The sequence below is a fragment of the Physeter macrocephalus genome, chromosome 16 (assembly GCF_002837175.3).
Source record: "Physeter macrocephalus isolate SW-GA chromosome 16, ASM283717v5, whole genome shotgun sequence".
Classification (NCBI taxonomy): Eukaryota; Metazoa; Chordata; class Mammalia; order Artiodactyla; family Physeteridae; genus Physeter; species Physeter macrocephalus.
This window is the reverse complement of record NC_041229.1, coordinates 86223598-86238474: the sequence shown is the minus strand read 5'-3', so window position 1 is coordinate 86238474 and position 14877 is coordinate 86223598. Positions and strand designations below refer to the sequence as shown.

Below are 14877 nucleotides of genomic sequence, written 5' to 3'. Positions count from 1 at the left end.
CTGTGCTCCGCAACGGGAGAGGCCACAACAGTGAGAGGCCCACGTACCGCAAAAAAAAAAAAAAAAAAAAAAGATGTTTGGGGAAAAACACACCACTTTGTTGGATCAAGAGTTGATACAAGTGCAATATTTTAGTCAGCCACATCCCTTAAGATCTCTATGGAGAAAGTAGTTACCCATTATATCAACAGGTCTCTTTATTTTCTGATAGTTAATGGGATTTTAACATAGTCATGAGGCATAAAGGAATACATGGAAGATAAATGTCTATCACGTTTATACAGTTATCTCTTCGTAGCCAAGGGGAATTGATTCCAGGACCACCCCCCACCCCACCCCAGGGGGATACCAAAATCCATGGATGTTCGAAGTCCCTTACAGTCCACACTCTGTATCTGCAGATTCAATCCTTGGATTTCAATCCTTGGATGAAGATCCCGCATATACAGAAGGCTGTTATATTTGCATAGATAATTTTTTAAACCAACAATACCAGTCTGTCATATATGAAACTCAGTCCTTTTAAAAGGCATCTTTCAGGTGTTACACTAAACTTTACAGAATTGGAAAGCATCTTAGATATAATTGGATCCAATCCTCTCCCCCTTGCAGAGCTTATCAACAGTAATGCAAGAAATAAAACTCGAAGAGACAAAATTTTCTGCCCTCCTCATTTTTAATATTTCATAAACATATATGCTATTTTTTACTTACATCTTGGCTTAATGCCATGAAACTCCTCTGTAGTTCTTTTGCAAACTCCAAATTATTTGTGACTTCCTGGTACTTAGATACAGCATCCTGAAATAGCAAAGAAAGAACCCGACTTTACTGGAAATACTAAGAAACACAAAATTAATTTTCCTATTAAAATTAATGAGCATAAAATCTTAATAAAAATATAACATCTTTACCAGCTGATCTTGATTAAGCCTTTCCCCTTTGTTCATTCGTTCCTGATAATCATCAAGCTTGCCCTATATTAAAAGAAAAAAATAATTATATTCCATACTGAAAAGTATATACCAGCTTAACCATGCTAAAATAACAAACCCACATAATTCTCTAAGTTTGTCTCAAATCTTGCCATAAATATACTTTTCAGATATACTACAGTTTAAGTTAGTATATAAAATAGCTTTAATTGTGAGTTAAAAAATGAATTTAAATACCCGAGCCATGCTGAAAGATACCAAATACTGTTATCATAAGCCAATGAAAAAACGCTGCTTATTTTTTAGGTTTCTCAAAAAAGATATGCATCAGATGGCCCAGGCATATAATACTCATCCACATGAGTGAGGGCCACAATTTGGTGAAAATCCCAGTTACACCGAAATGAGCATATCAGATATTTTATTAAGTGTTAAATTTTTGTCCCTCCCTCCCCCTGCCAAAGAATTCATGTAAGTGACATAAAAGAGTTTATTTTTCCTAAATAAACACACATGCATATTGTCTTTGATGTGCCTCATTCATTTCCCTTGAACTGAAATAATTTCAAGCTATCATATCACCTACAGGCACAGTACACTAGTCAACATCTTTGCTTTTGTTATTTTCTCACAAATGTAATTAATGTGCAAGAGTGGGGGGAAGAAGTTAAGCCTCTGGTTCAAGGTCATCTCCCTCCCCACCCCACCCCACCCCTAAGTTGAAAACTTTGGAGGTTTCCTAGGTTACTACTATTAGATAAGCACCCCCTGCCCACCCCCCCGCGGAGATACTCAGGTACTGAAGCACAGTTAAAAATTCAGATATTGTTTTAATAAGTTGAAATCTAAATTGCGGGGGGGGTGGCCCGGGCGGAATTCCCTGGTGGTCCAGTGGTTAAGACTCTGTGATCCCAATGCAAGGGCCCCGAGTGCCATCCCTGGTAAGGGACCTAGATCCTGCACACAACAAAGATCTCACATGCCACAACTAAGAACCAGCAAAGCCAAATAAATAAATAAATATTTTTTTTTTTAAATAAAATTTAAAAATGTTTAAAAAAAATTTTTTTAATAATCACAATAAATTACAAACATATATAATACTTTACCCTTAGCAATAATAAAATAATGAAGAAACCAAATACAAAGTAATGGTCTGATAAAATTCAGAGGCACAGAAACAAGTTTAAAAGCAATGCTAGAAAGGTGTTTTACGTCAAATGATCCATTTTCTTTATGGCAGAAAAGACAGTAGTCAACTTTCATAGCCATTCTACCCTAAATGAAACAGCCTATCACAATTCCTTAGTTATACTGAAGGTAAATAAAATCAATACGATCATTAAAACATTAAAGGATGATGAAACTATCCAATTTTATTTAGGTGAACTATTTACACAATCAACAAGCTTCCAACTAAACACATATAAAATTCAAGTCTACCAGATGAAAATCAAGATTTTTACACTGATATGACAGGCCTAACCCTATGTGCAAATGATAAGCTCAACTGCCTCAAACACTCTGAGGATGGAACAAAGACAGACAGTTCATTCATTTTTTTAAAAGGGTAGGCTACTTTTTCTTTAAGAAATAAAAAAACAAGATTTGCTTTTAATTATGATTTAGGATGTAATAACAGCGTTATAATCTGCATTCCACTATTTAGAAATATACAAAGAGAAGATATGCAAGCAGAAGGGGGGCCTGAAATTCAGTGTCAGTACACAGTTAAAATTCTAGCAACTAGGCAAAAGAAAAACTACTATTAGCTTATACCTTGCATTTATTATCTTCCCTTTTTATGGTATTACACATTTTTCAAGGAAACTGTTGCTAGATCAGGACATTAATACACAGTGAATGTCCTACATATCCCACAAGGGACAGTTTTATATACCTAGCTTTTAAAAAAAATAATAAATTTATTTATTTTTGGCTGCATTGGATCTTCATTGCTGCACGCAGCCTTCCTCTAGCTGTGTTGAGCCGGTGCTACTTTTCGTTGCGGTGCGCGGGCTTCTCACGGCGGTGGCTTCGCTTGTTGCGGAGCACAGGCTCTAGGCGCATGGGCTCAGTAGCTGTGGCTCGCCGGCTCCAGAGCGCAGGCTCAGTAGTTGTGGTGCCCAGGCTTAGTTACTCCGTGGCATTCGGGATCTTTCCGGACCAGGGCTCAAACCCATGTCCCCCCCCTGCATTGGCAGGCGGATTCTTAACCACTGCGCCACCAGGGAAGCCCTATACCTAGCTTTAACTTTGTCATTTAATGTCTTGAGAACTTAAAACTCCTGAAAAATGTTCATATATATATATATATATACACACATATATGTTTGAAAAATAAAAAGATTTTTTTAAATGTTAAGAATGGTTGGGCTTCCCTGGTGGCGCAGTGGTTGAGAGTCCGCCTGCCGATGCAGGGGACACGGGTTCGTGCCCCGGTCCGGGAAGATCCCACATGCCGCGGAGCGGCTGGGCCCGTGAGGAGGCCCGCGTACCACAAAAAAAAAAAAAAAAAAAAAAGAACTAATCCAATTCCTCTGCCATTTTATTGAGTGGGCGTCAACCAACTGTGTACAGTGGAAGTAATCCTGTATGACTTCCAGGGTTGAGTCATTAACAGCACTGCATCTCTGCCCTGTTTGCTGGTCACTAAAACCAATCATGTTTGGAACCCTGAGCCATCATATAAGAAGTTCAATAACCCCCAGGCTGCCATGCTATGAGGAAGCTAAGCCATGAAGACAGGTCTCATATAAGAATTCTGGTCAGCAATCCTAGTGTTAAGTCATCCTAGCCCAGGCATCAGACATGTGAGTAAACAAGGCTGAGTCTTCCCAGCTGAGGCCCCAGGCATCATAGAGCAGGTCAACCCCACAGCATGCCCTGTCTGAATCCCTGACAGGCATCTTCTGTGCTCATGATGTGATGAGGTAAGTGTTAGAGTAATCTGTCACACAGCAATAACTGGAAGGCTAAGAGGTAAATAAACAGAGAAAGGAGCTACTTTGTGAAACTCAGCTTCATAGTACACATCTTCCTGGAATATTGTCATCAAAAAAGGATGCAAAAAGACCTCTGCGCAACCAAAATAAAGATCTATGCATTAAATACAAGTAGAAAAATTGTTCATTTGGGGTTAAAATTGGTAGTATGAACTTAGTCACTACATAAATAAGCACTTGCTTGTCAAACTGACAAATCCAACATTAACCCCAACAAAAACAGAGAGGCAAAGACAGGAGTAAAGGACTCCAGACAAACACAGCTTTTTTTCTTCCCTAAGCTAGAACATGGTTCCTAACTTATAAAGTGGTAAAGACAAATTTGTTAACTACTCATATCATCCACATAAAATGAATATTAAGTATTTTTTTTTCAGGAGAATGTAGTCGTTTTTCTAGCATCAGATTTCTTTTTTTTTTTTTTTTGCGGTATGCGGGCCTCTCACTGTTGTGGCCTCTCCCGTTGCGGAGCACAGGCTCCAGACGCGCAGGCTCAGCAGCCATGGCTCACGGGCCCAGCCGCTCCGCGGCATGTGGGATCTTCCCGGACCGGGGCACGAACCCGTGTCCCCTGCATCGGCAGGCGGACTCTCAACCACTGCGCCACCAGGGAAGCCCCTAGCATCAGATATCTTAATAGGAAAGCCTACCACAATATTGATATAACTGAAACCTGCCCTCTTAGATTCTATCTTGAAATATCTACATTGAAAATTCAATTTAGGGTTCCTTTTTCAACTACTGAGCAGCCTGAATATATTAAAAATTCATTTATAGCACCACCTATGAGAAGATAAAAAATCAGGCCATTTTCCAGATTACTCAGTCTCTAAAGCAGAACCATGGGATAGCGGTGGGACAGACATTACCCAGTAAATGTCAAAAGACTATATATAGTCATGTAGTACTGAGAAATAATTATCCCAACAAGTGCTGTCCAGTCCTACTCTCCTGTTTCTTTGTTGCCTATAATAGTTGACAGTATTCGTTATGTGACAGACCACATTCAAATTTAAAGTATCAGGGAGGCACTATTATCAATCATATTTCATCTAAACGGAAACTGAAAGGGCAATTAAATAACTTGCCTAAGGTCATATATCCCAGAAAAATTATGTGTGCCTCAACACTTGCCCACTCTGTATTCCAGCCACCGCTACATTTCATTTCTGCCCTTCTGCTGCTGTTTTCCTCCTTTTCTTTCTCCAGAATCACACACCTAGATCTTCCATTCTTCCCAAAGATTTTTTCATCACCACCAAAGTTACTTTATTGAAATGTTTTTTAAAAATTCACTACAGTGCCATGAGGGTGCCAGAAGATAAATATCCAAAATAGCTGTTCTCCAGAGATTTCCTTCCTTCCTGTGATAACCAACAAATTACACAGATTAATAATTTTTAAAATATTTTTAAATTAAACAGTTAAAAAGAAATGGCAAAGAGATGACAGACTCCAAAAAAACCAAAAATTCTTCAACTAGACAACTGTAAACAGTCACAACAAGAAAGATTAGGAGAGACAACATCTTTAGCTCCACTATCTGGGAAACTATGTAACTCTTGTTCTCAATTAAGGGGATCTCCAAACTGAGGCAGAATACTTTAAAATGAAGTCTAAAACAACAAAAGTGGTAAGAACGCCTAGCTATATCTTTAATTATTTTACATCCAGGCCAAATAAATCATGTCTGTAGTACTGAAAGAACCTGTAGAATGACGAATGGAAACACAGAAAGACAAAGATTTCTCTTCCTCTCATCTTGCCATAATCTTCAGTGGCCCTTCTACACATTATTTCAAGTCCCCAATCCCTGCATTCCTGTTCTTCACCTAGAAACATCAGTTCTAACTTTGCCCACACAGTGGTAGGCAGCTGACCCTGCCTCCAATTCACCTTCCACCAATTCAATTGAGACTTAGTTAGTAAAATTCATAGGAGACAGGAAAGGTAGTAAGAATCAAGTTTTCTTCAATTTTTAAAGGGAGGTAGAGAGAACATACAGTACAATCCATTGATGATTCATAACAGCTCTCTTCAAATGCTGGAAGCCTTCACATGCAGAAGTCTGAGTTGTTACAGAAAGCAAAGTAAGTATTAAAAACAGTGGTGGCAGGGATGTAACTCTAACATCATGAACTTAAAAAAGAATTGTCCAAAAATGAAATAGACTTTCACTGAAAAATGAACATTCTACCAGGCCCTAGAAGAATTAATGCAGAAACTCAATGAATACCTGTCAAGACGGAAGGATTCCTGAACACTGAAGAACAGAAAAAGGATGCTAAACTAGATATTATCTAAGGTCCCACTGTTAAGATAATTTTGCAGGCAGATAACTAACCAGGAGTTTGATTTGACAAGATTTTTGTCCAACTGAAAAGAGAAAAAAAAAAAAGATCCTGTAAAAACCTTCATTCCTTGTCCATGGCAGTAAATATGTATTTAAGTCTGAATGAATGGAAGCACCTGACCCTAGCAGGAAAATGAAAAAGTTTAAAGAGTTTCAGCATCACCTACTTTGAATTATATTCTTTTTTTTTCTAATTATATTCTTATAAAGTCTAAATAAAGCTTGTGCATTTGAAAAACAAATGACCAAAAAAAAGAGAAAAGAAAAACAAATGATCATAGATAATCTTAACAAGTGTCTTTTGAATTATTAGTTGCTATAACCAAACTACGCATTAGGATGTGTCGGTACAACTGGTTTATATACTCTGCTGGGAGTATATAAATGTAGAAAGATATGAACTGTAATTCATTTAAAATGGAGACCAAAGATTTTTTCCCAATGATTAAAGTATATTTCAGCTATTTCTATGTGTGGATAAGAGTATTAAGGGGAATGCAATGAAATTTCTAATAATTTACAATGGTTCAAATACCAACCAACAATCATCTGTCCTCCTTCCTAAGACTATTAACGTACCTTGCTTACAATACCTACATTCTAAAATAAGTGTGTTCTATTTGCCTACTCATCAACTCTACTCACTTAAAAAAAATCCTTCAGGAAAAATCCCATTTCAATAAAAACAGTGCAAGTCAACAGCTCTGTACAAAAAGCATTTTCCCCCTCATGGATTAATCCATTTTAACGGGGTTTTACTGATGAAGCTACAAATACTTCTATGTAATGATTTACCCAAACTAGCAATACCCAAACTAGCAAATACTGATTTAGCATATGCCCTACGCAAGGCACGGTGTGACGTTAGTAATAGTCTCTGCCCTCCAGGAGCTTACCACCTATTTAGAAAAATACATAAGGTAAGAACATAAGGCAATATAAAAATGTAAAGTGTACAGACAGTGGGTAGCACAGAAGTTAAAGGAAGCAGACTGCATGGTCAAGAAGCGTACCTTCCCCTTTCCCCAGGAAATACCAATTCTGAACTCTGCTCAAAAAGGTCTCTTTCATCTATGTTTTTACACTCATGCTCTATCCAACAAAAGCACTGGTATATAGCTAGTGGGAGAAATAAAAAGATGAGAAGTCAAGCACCTTACAATTCCAACTTTGGCTGACCTTCTCTTCTGCTACTCCTCTCATTCTTCTCTACTGCATACATACTATTCATTTCCTCCCCCAAAAGAAACCAATTATCAAAAAATATCCAGAAGCTTGGAAGACAAGAATTAAGATGTAAAGGTTGACACACCTCTGATTTCTCTACTGGTGATGCTATCCCCAAATCTTCTGGTCTATAACATACCAAATTTGAGTAGACTGGCAAATGTGCATTTGGGGCTTACCTAAGCATAAAGAGAAGTTTCAGAGTTTAAACTTTAAGAGTTCATTTGGTTACAACAATAGGGATGTCCCAATGATACCTGGTACAATGGGACTTCAGCTGTACTGCTAGTTGCTGGAGCCCATTACCTAGACAGCCTACAAACACAAATTTAACAATGAGATGTTAATAAAGGTCTATCAAAGAAAAATAAAAAGCTTTTTTCTTTTGCTTGCAGCTTTTTTAAACAGAGGAACTCTTCACATTAAAGTATTTGAAGTAAAAGGTTTTACTTGGTTCTACAGGATCAGCTTAAACATGAAAAATTACACTTACGTTGCAGAGCATTACAAATTCTAATTATCCCTCTAAAACATTACAAGAGACCTTGGAATTCACCCATTTCAACCTGGGTCATTTTACATGAGCATCTCAATTTCCTCTTCTGTAAAATAAACTGGAATAAATTCTCAGATGGCTTTAAGCTCTTAAAATATCTTAGATTCTGTAATAGTATGATAATAAAATTAAGGCCATATTGTTGTAAGTTTAAACTTTTGCAAGTATTTATTAATTTTTTTAAAGATGTAGTACTAGGCTAATCCTCATCTAATTCTAAATGTAAACTAAGAAATTAATTATGTAAAATTATGACAAATTGTATGCTTAATCTCTAAGTCACACAAAATGTATTCTGATAGAAATATCCATGGGAATGATCCTAGAGTAAAATAATATGGCCAGGTTAAGACAATACATTCTCATTATCATGCTTAGGATTCTACTCTCATTCTAGGAAAAGGTAGTGATGTTATCACATGACGGAATTCACACCCTTTCCTTTCCAAATTCAAATTTTAAACACTTCTCTATGTCACACACTCACAGAGCACACCCAGACAGGCAGAGAGAAACAAATTAAGCATTATATATTTTTTTTCTGTGACAAGGTGAATGCAAAACAAAGTAATCTTGCCCTCTGCATTGCAGAGGAATAGTTCAGGCAACCAATGGAGAAACCAACACATCAGAGATTTTAACTGTCAACAAAAACTTCAGATGTTATCCCCAAGAAAAGATTTTGCTTATAAAACAATTATGAATGTTTTTGTTCAAAATACTTAAAAGAATTCTGTACAACAGCTGCACTGAAAATTCTAAATGGAGGCATACTGCATTGCTCTGGAAAGAAATGTTATCCTTTCTAACACTGATAGCATCCTTTTTCAGAATAATTTTAACTGCAAAGATATAAAGAGCAAAAAGACTTTAGGAAATATGAAAAACAGTACACTTTGGCTATCACTTCTGGTCACCTATTGGTTACAAATCTGTCAGGCAATTTTGTTAGACAACACTGATTAATCTTTCACCTACCAAAGTCTCTGCTGTCTGAACTTAATATATTTGCAAAGAGCATAACAATTTTAAATGTCATCTATTAAAATGTCCTCTATTCTACATCAAAACTGATTACATCTTACAATATAAATGAGCTCTCTCTCAAGTTAAAATTAAGACTTGGTTTCAAAATATCACCTTGCATAGCCTAGAGCCCAGTTCTATGCCAAGAAACTGATGAAGAAAACTAGGCAATCACTCAATTCATTATTACTTGTCCTTTAATCAGTTGAAAGATTGGTGAATGGAGTTTTACACTTGACTCTTTTTATTATAGCTGCATTTCTTCTCTATGCTAAAGACTCATGAAGTCTTTATAAGCCCAAATTTCAAAAAACCACCAGGCCATTTAGTTGCATTACATAATAGGATCATATTTCATCAAAGTTAAGCATGCATTCTCACTGGACAGATGCTTAGCTTTCCTCTAACGGCTCAACTTACTAAAAAATTAACAAATAACTTTGTTTTTTCAATGAAGTACAATAAAATTATTCCAATTCTCTATGTCTCGTTGTGATGTTACTTATCAAGCAATAATTTTTATCAGAATACTTGATTTTAGAATCCCTGGAAAAAGGCATTTTGTCCAGAAGGCTCCTATGAAAAGGTCAAAACTAAAATACAACTCAAATATAACTTGCTTAAGGAACTGAAGTAAAAAGGAATCCAGTTATAGTCTCTTCCTTTACTCCACAAGCGTTTCTAAAAAGGTTCAAAACTACTTTGTAAAGTAAATCCTACTTTAGGTGTATTAGAAATGCTCACTGTTAAAAAATGAAGCACAGTTAAATCCTTTCATCCAGTAAATCATCTAGATATAGAAAAAATTCCATTTAAACTAGGAACTAGATGTGCTTAGAGGAAAACCCAAATGCCTTTAGTTTCTCAAAAAGTAAAACCTATAGTTTTAATAGTAATTAAGTCACATCAGTACTGCCAACTCAAATCAACTATTTAACAAGTATGTGGCTCAGTCTATTAGTTATCAAAAAGCCTCACTTAACTGTAATTTGACATTTCCGCTATCTAGCAACCAAACACTGAGAAGACAGAAAAAAAGATACGAAATTCATTTCTTACTTTGTGTAGTACGTTAAATCTCCATCACTACAAGGGAATTTTTCAGTATTTACTAGCCTAGTCTATAATCTCTGCAATAATAATTACATTACTTTCTCCTTTATAATTGGGGGGGAGGGGGTAGGCAATATACAGTAATACAAACCTATACATGTGAATGACCTGTCATGGTTCAGGGCCTCACAGGGCTTATGAAACTAGATTTCTAATTTTTTCAGATGCATACTAGAATCTAACAGCCACCTCACAACTAAGGTACCTGCTAATCAGTGCTTGATTTTTATTATAAACATCTTACAAGAATCATTTTTCAGCCATTAAAATATAAATATCTATATTAAGATGTCCACACTTCAAATATTACATCATTAATATTTATCTTCTGATTCCCATCCTAGAAGAAAACAGATTTCTTAGGAATTCTGAAAACAAAAACCATTCAAGCAACAACCAGATTGAGAGGATTACTGCTACATTAAGATGTTTTTAAAAGGTACCTAAGTCTCAATTTCAAATACAGATTACAAAAACTAAATCAGATGGCAGAGTCAGAAGTCACTGGTCTTGGGCGTGCTTTTCCTATTACATATTTGAATGCAGCTCCTTAACAATTAAAATGCTTTTGTTGCTTTGTTAATACTGATAAATCTATTATTTAACTCATTTATAATAAACCACACAGAAGACAGAATTTTAAAACTCTAAAAATGTTTTAAAACTCCCCCCAAAATGTAAAATGAATCATTAAACACGCAATTAAAATAATTAAGGCCTAAATATCACCAGTGTTCTTCAAGTTATTTCCCAGAGCCCGAATTTTAGCCAAGTAGTTACTATCTCAACATCTTAAGTAACACTATTAGGTGTCTGGCTAATTAAACATTTTTAAATGACTTCTTCAAAATTCAAAATGCTATAATAAATATTTTACTAGAGGCAGACAAGCAGAACCTATTAAATGAAAGTTATTTTCTTAAGGTAAAATGCAAAAGTTTGCCTAATAGTCACAGATGTAATTACCCCATTTTTGTACTATTGATTCGTTTTCCCTTTCCACCTCCAACCTTACTGAAGGTTGAATTATCCACTCTATCCACTCTGCCAAAACCCTTTCTCTACATACACACACACACACACACACACACACACACACACACACACATGTCCCTCTAAACTGAGCTGGCACAGTCCTGCGCTGAAAGCATAAAACAAAAGGCCAACTTGAAGACAAACCTCACTGTGTGACCTAGACTGGCTGAACACTGAATCCAAAAAATTGTGGGTGTGGCTCGGTATTTCTTTTTGGTGGGGGGTTGAGGGAGGCCAGTTGGGGCGGCTGCCTGCTCTCTGCCCTCCCCCTCTGCTTTCGCTTTGTGCTCACAATGCAGCTCCTGTAAAGCTCTTCCCTCTCCCCGCAGCCGCCGCCATGTTAGACGCGCTCTCCATGTGCCCAGAGACCCAGCGAGCCCCTCCGTCTAACCCGGACCCACCCCCACCCCCTCCCCCGAGTCCCGATCGGCACAGTCTCCCTCCCATCCCTCTTTATAGTGTCCCAGAAGGACAAAAAGCCGCTGCAAAAAATCTTCCGGGGATCGAGTGGAGCGTGAGGCTCGCGGGGACACCCAGACAATTGAAACAAAGAAGGCAACGTAAGGGCGCCCGTCAGATGGGGGCGGGAGTAGCAAATCGAAGACCTCCTCTAGAGGGGCCGGATGGACAAGCCATCCTCCGTCCACTTCCCTCCCAACGGAGAAGAGGGGCCACGGCGGAGGCCTCAAGTACCTGGTAACGGAGCGGACAAGCCCCAAGGCTACAGGACGCAGGCCGCCCCAACTCCACGAGGCAGTCGGGTGGACCCTGAACGCCCCCCACCCCGGGACCTCTTCATTTCCCCCCGCTGACCCCCTCGAAGGAAGGGGGCCTCGGCCACGGAGAGAGGGGCATCCATCGCACAGTTACGGCCGGCGACGGCACAGGCCCCCACCCTCACACAGCCCAGTCCCAAAGGCCAAGGGCCTGGCCCCCAGCACGAGGAGAGTCATAAAATGACCTGGGGACCAGCGCCGCGTCCAGGTCAGGGTCAGGTGACAAGCACCTCCCCGTGGAGCCCGCTCTTTGCGCACGAAGCTCCGGTTTACTGGGGAGGCCGGGCTTGAGAGCTGGGGGCCGGGTAGAGGGGAAGCGTCCGAGACGGGGAGAGTGAAGGCTGCGGCAGTCAGGGTCGGAGCATCAAACCCCCCCTTCCCCACCAACTCCTGGCACCTTTTTCTTCTCCAGGTTCCGAAGTTTCTTGTCGATCACCCCGAGAATCTGCTTCATGGCCTCGGTCTGGACAGCGCCGGTGCCGGTCGTGGGGTGCTGAGAAGCCGGCGCGGCGGCCCCGGCCCCCGCCTCACTCCCGGTGGAACCCGAAGGAGGTGGCGGTCCGGACGACTTGCTGCCGCTTCCGCTGTGGCTGGTGGCCGAAGGCATCTTGAGACCGTGAGGAGAAAGAAGAAAAAACGGGAGGAAGGACAAGAGTGGCGAGTCAGGCGGCGGACGGGGCGAGACGCGGGACAAAACGCGCAGCGGGCGGGAGCTTGCGCGAGCGGGTGGGGGTGGGGACGGGGACGGGGACGGAGCCGGGGCCGGCGCGCGCCGCCGGGGCAGGAAGGGGCCGCGGGCACGCGCGCGACCCGCCAGCGGGGCGCCCGGAGGGGCCTCGCCCCGCCCCCCGCCCCGCCCCTCCCCCGCGCGGGCTGCCGGCTCGGCCTACCCGCCCCGGAGCACCGAGGCTCGCTCCGGGGGCGGGGCCTCGCAGCACTGGCCGCCAACGGCCAAAGCAACGGTCCCCACCGGGGAGGGCCGGCTTTCGCCGCCCTGCGGGGAAGGGAGGGAAGAGAGAGATCGGGGCTGAGGGGCGGAGAAGGGTGAAGAGGGCACTGGAAATGACCGGGGGGGGTGGGGGGGAGACTTGAGGAGCGAGCCCCTCGCGAAGATCCAGCCGATCCGGAGGTAAAGGACACTCCGGGCAGCGGCCCGCTTCCCCTTCAGCGCCTTGGTCCGGGGTGGCGCTCACCGTGCGCGCGCGGAGGCCGCTGGAGATCCCGAGTGGGCGGCTGAGGGGGCAAGGGTGGCGGTGCGTTCCGAGCAGTGTCGTGCGCTCCTTGGGCACAGGCCGCTGCGCCCGGTCCCCGCTGCACCGAGAGCCGCTGCTAGTGAGGCGGAGAGCCGGGAGCGGGAGGGACTTAGGCAGCCAGCCCTCTGGGGCGGAGGGGGCGGGAGAAGCGGCGGGCGGGGGCCTTCGCGGCCGCTTGGGCTGCCCGGCGCGAACGCCTGCGGGGAAGGGCCCGCCCGGCCTCCCGCCCGGCCCGCCCAAGCCCCTGGCCTGGGGCGCGGCCGCCCGGTGCAGCTCGGCACGGACCCTGGGAGGCTGCCAGAGCGGCGCCTGCAGTTTTGGGCGAAATCGAAGGAAGGGTCCTTCAGGCGAAGTCGCTTGACGTCCAAATGGGGACAATAGGTGTCAAGCCGCTGGATCTGGAGCTGGCGACTGCTCTGCGAAGAGTCCTTATTGGGTGGGGGTTGGAGGAGTTGAGGCGGGGCGGGGGGGCAAAGGTTTCTGCAAGTGAGGGGTGCGTGGGGTGGGTGGTGCAGTCCCACCCTGTAGAATTACTTCTGTATGCAGAGCAAGCAGACTCCCACACCCCGAAAGGTCTGAAGACAAGTTGCCGCTTCCCCCACAAAACAATCACCTGGTAACCTAGGAGGTCTCTGTAGAACGCGTTTGAAATGAGCAAGATGGATTTTTTTTTTAAGTCTTAAAACTCTGGACTCATGTGAAAAATAATATTAAGCTCCCTTAAGATGACATGTACCCAACAGGTCTGAGTATTACGAATCAGACTTTTTTCCTTTTGTTTTAGATTTACCTAAAACTTTTAAGAGAATGTTAAATGAAACGCGAGACATCTTTTTTTTTTTTCTCCAAGAGAATTATTACAGCCTTGTAATAAGGCTGTGGACGGTGAACAAAAAAGAGGCCAAGTCCTGGAAGAAAATGTATTAAAAGGAATATAATCAGTGGAAAAGTCAGCAACATAATGTTGTATGACAATAGTAAATGACCAATTTATAATTTAAATTTCCTGAAAAGGGGATTTAGAAAAGGATTCTACCAAGCCACTGTTCCCCTGGGGAATAAAATGAGTAATACTGGTTAGCACAGTGTATCCTGAGGGAGCCTAGAGAAATAGCAGCAGCCTCCAGCCTCAAGATATTCCAGTTAACTGCAGTCTGTTATCTATTCATTCAAATATTTATTGAGTACCTGACTATGTCTTAGGAACTCTGTAATGCTAGGGATTGTGAACAAAACAAAATTTTCTATATTCATGGAGCTTACATTGTAAGTGAGGAGAAAAGTAAATAGTGAAGAGGTAGAGAAAAAAAATAGGGTGGTCAGGAAGAGCCTTACTGAGTGACATTTGAGCCAACATGAAGGAAGTGAGGAAGAAGGTCATGCACTTATCTTGGTGGAAGAATTTTCCAGGTAGAGGGAAAACCAAGTGCCCAGATCTGAGATGGGAGTGTGCTTGGTGGGTTCAAGGGACAGCAAGGAGGCCACAGTGGCTAGAACAGAGTAGGAGATGAGGTCAAAGACATAAAAGAGGGCCAGTCAGGTAAAACCTGATAGGCCATTGTAAGGACTCTGGCTTTTACTGAGTGAAATGGGGAGTC

The 14877-nt window shown here is 41.7% G+C and overlaps 2 protein-coding genes across 3 annotated transcripts in view; both read right to left on the bottom strand.

Moving 5' to 3' along the window:
• The window catches only part of CAPRIN1 (cell cycle associated protein 1), a 36040-nt gene extending 22658 nt beyond the window's left edge, over window positions 1-13382 (bottom strand). Inside the window, exons 1-4 of one of the 2 annotated variants that reach the window (XM_024118593.3) lie at window positions 13220-13382; window positions 12424-12633; window positions 915-977; window positions 715-801 (exon numbers count right to left, since the gene is read on the bottom strand). In XM_024118593.3, coding sequence (XP_023974361.1) covers window positions 715-801; window positions 915-977; window positions 12424-12633 — 360 coding nt within the window. In that variant the 5' untranslated portion in view covers window positions 13220-13382. Of the gene's footprint in view, window positions 1-714; window positions 802-914; window positions 978-5943; window positions 5971-12423; window positions 12634-13219 lie in introns of those variants that run through there. The other variant, XM_028501474.2, reaches the window with a different exon arrangement.
• LOC114487945 (proline-rich protein HaeIII subfamily 1-like) lies at window positions 12913-14660 on the bottom strand. The gene is made up of 3 exons (XM_028500914.1): window positions 14615-14660; window positions 13115-13635; window positions 12913-13020 (listed from the first exon to the last, which is right to left on the bottom strand). The coding sequence occupies exons 1-3, from the start codon at window positions 14658-14660 to the stop codon at window positions 12913-12915; spliced, it is 675 nt and encodes a 224-aa protein (XP_028356715.1).
• Between the last annotated feature and the right edge of the window lie 217 nt (window positions 14661-14877).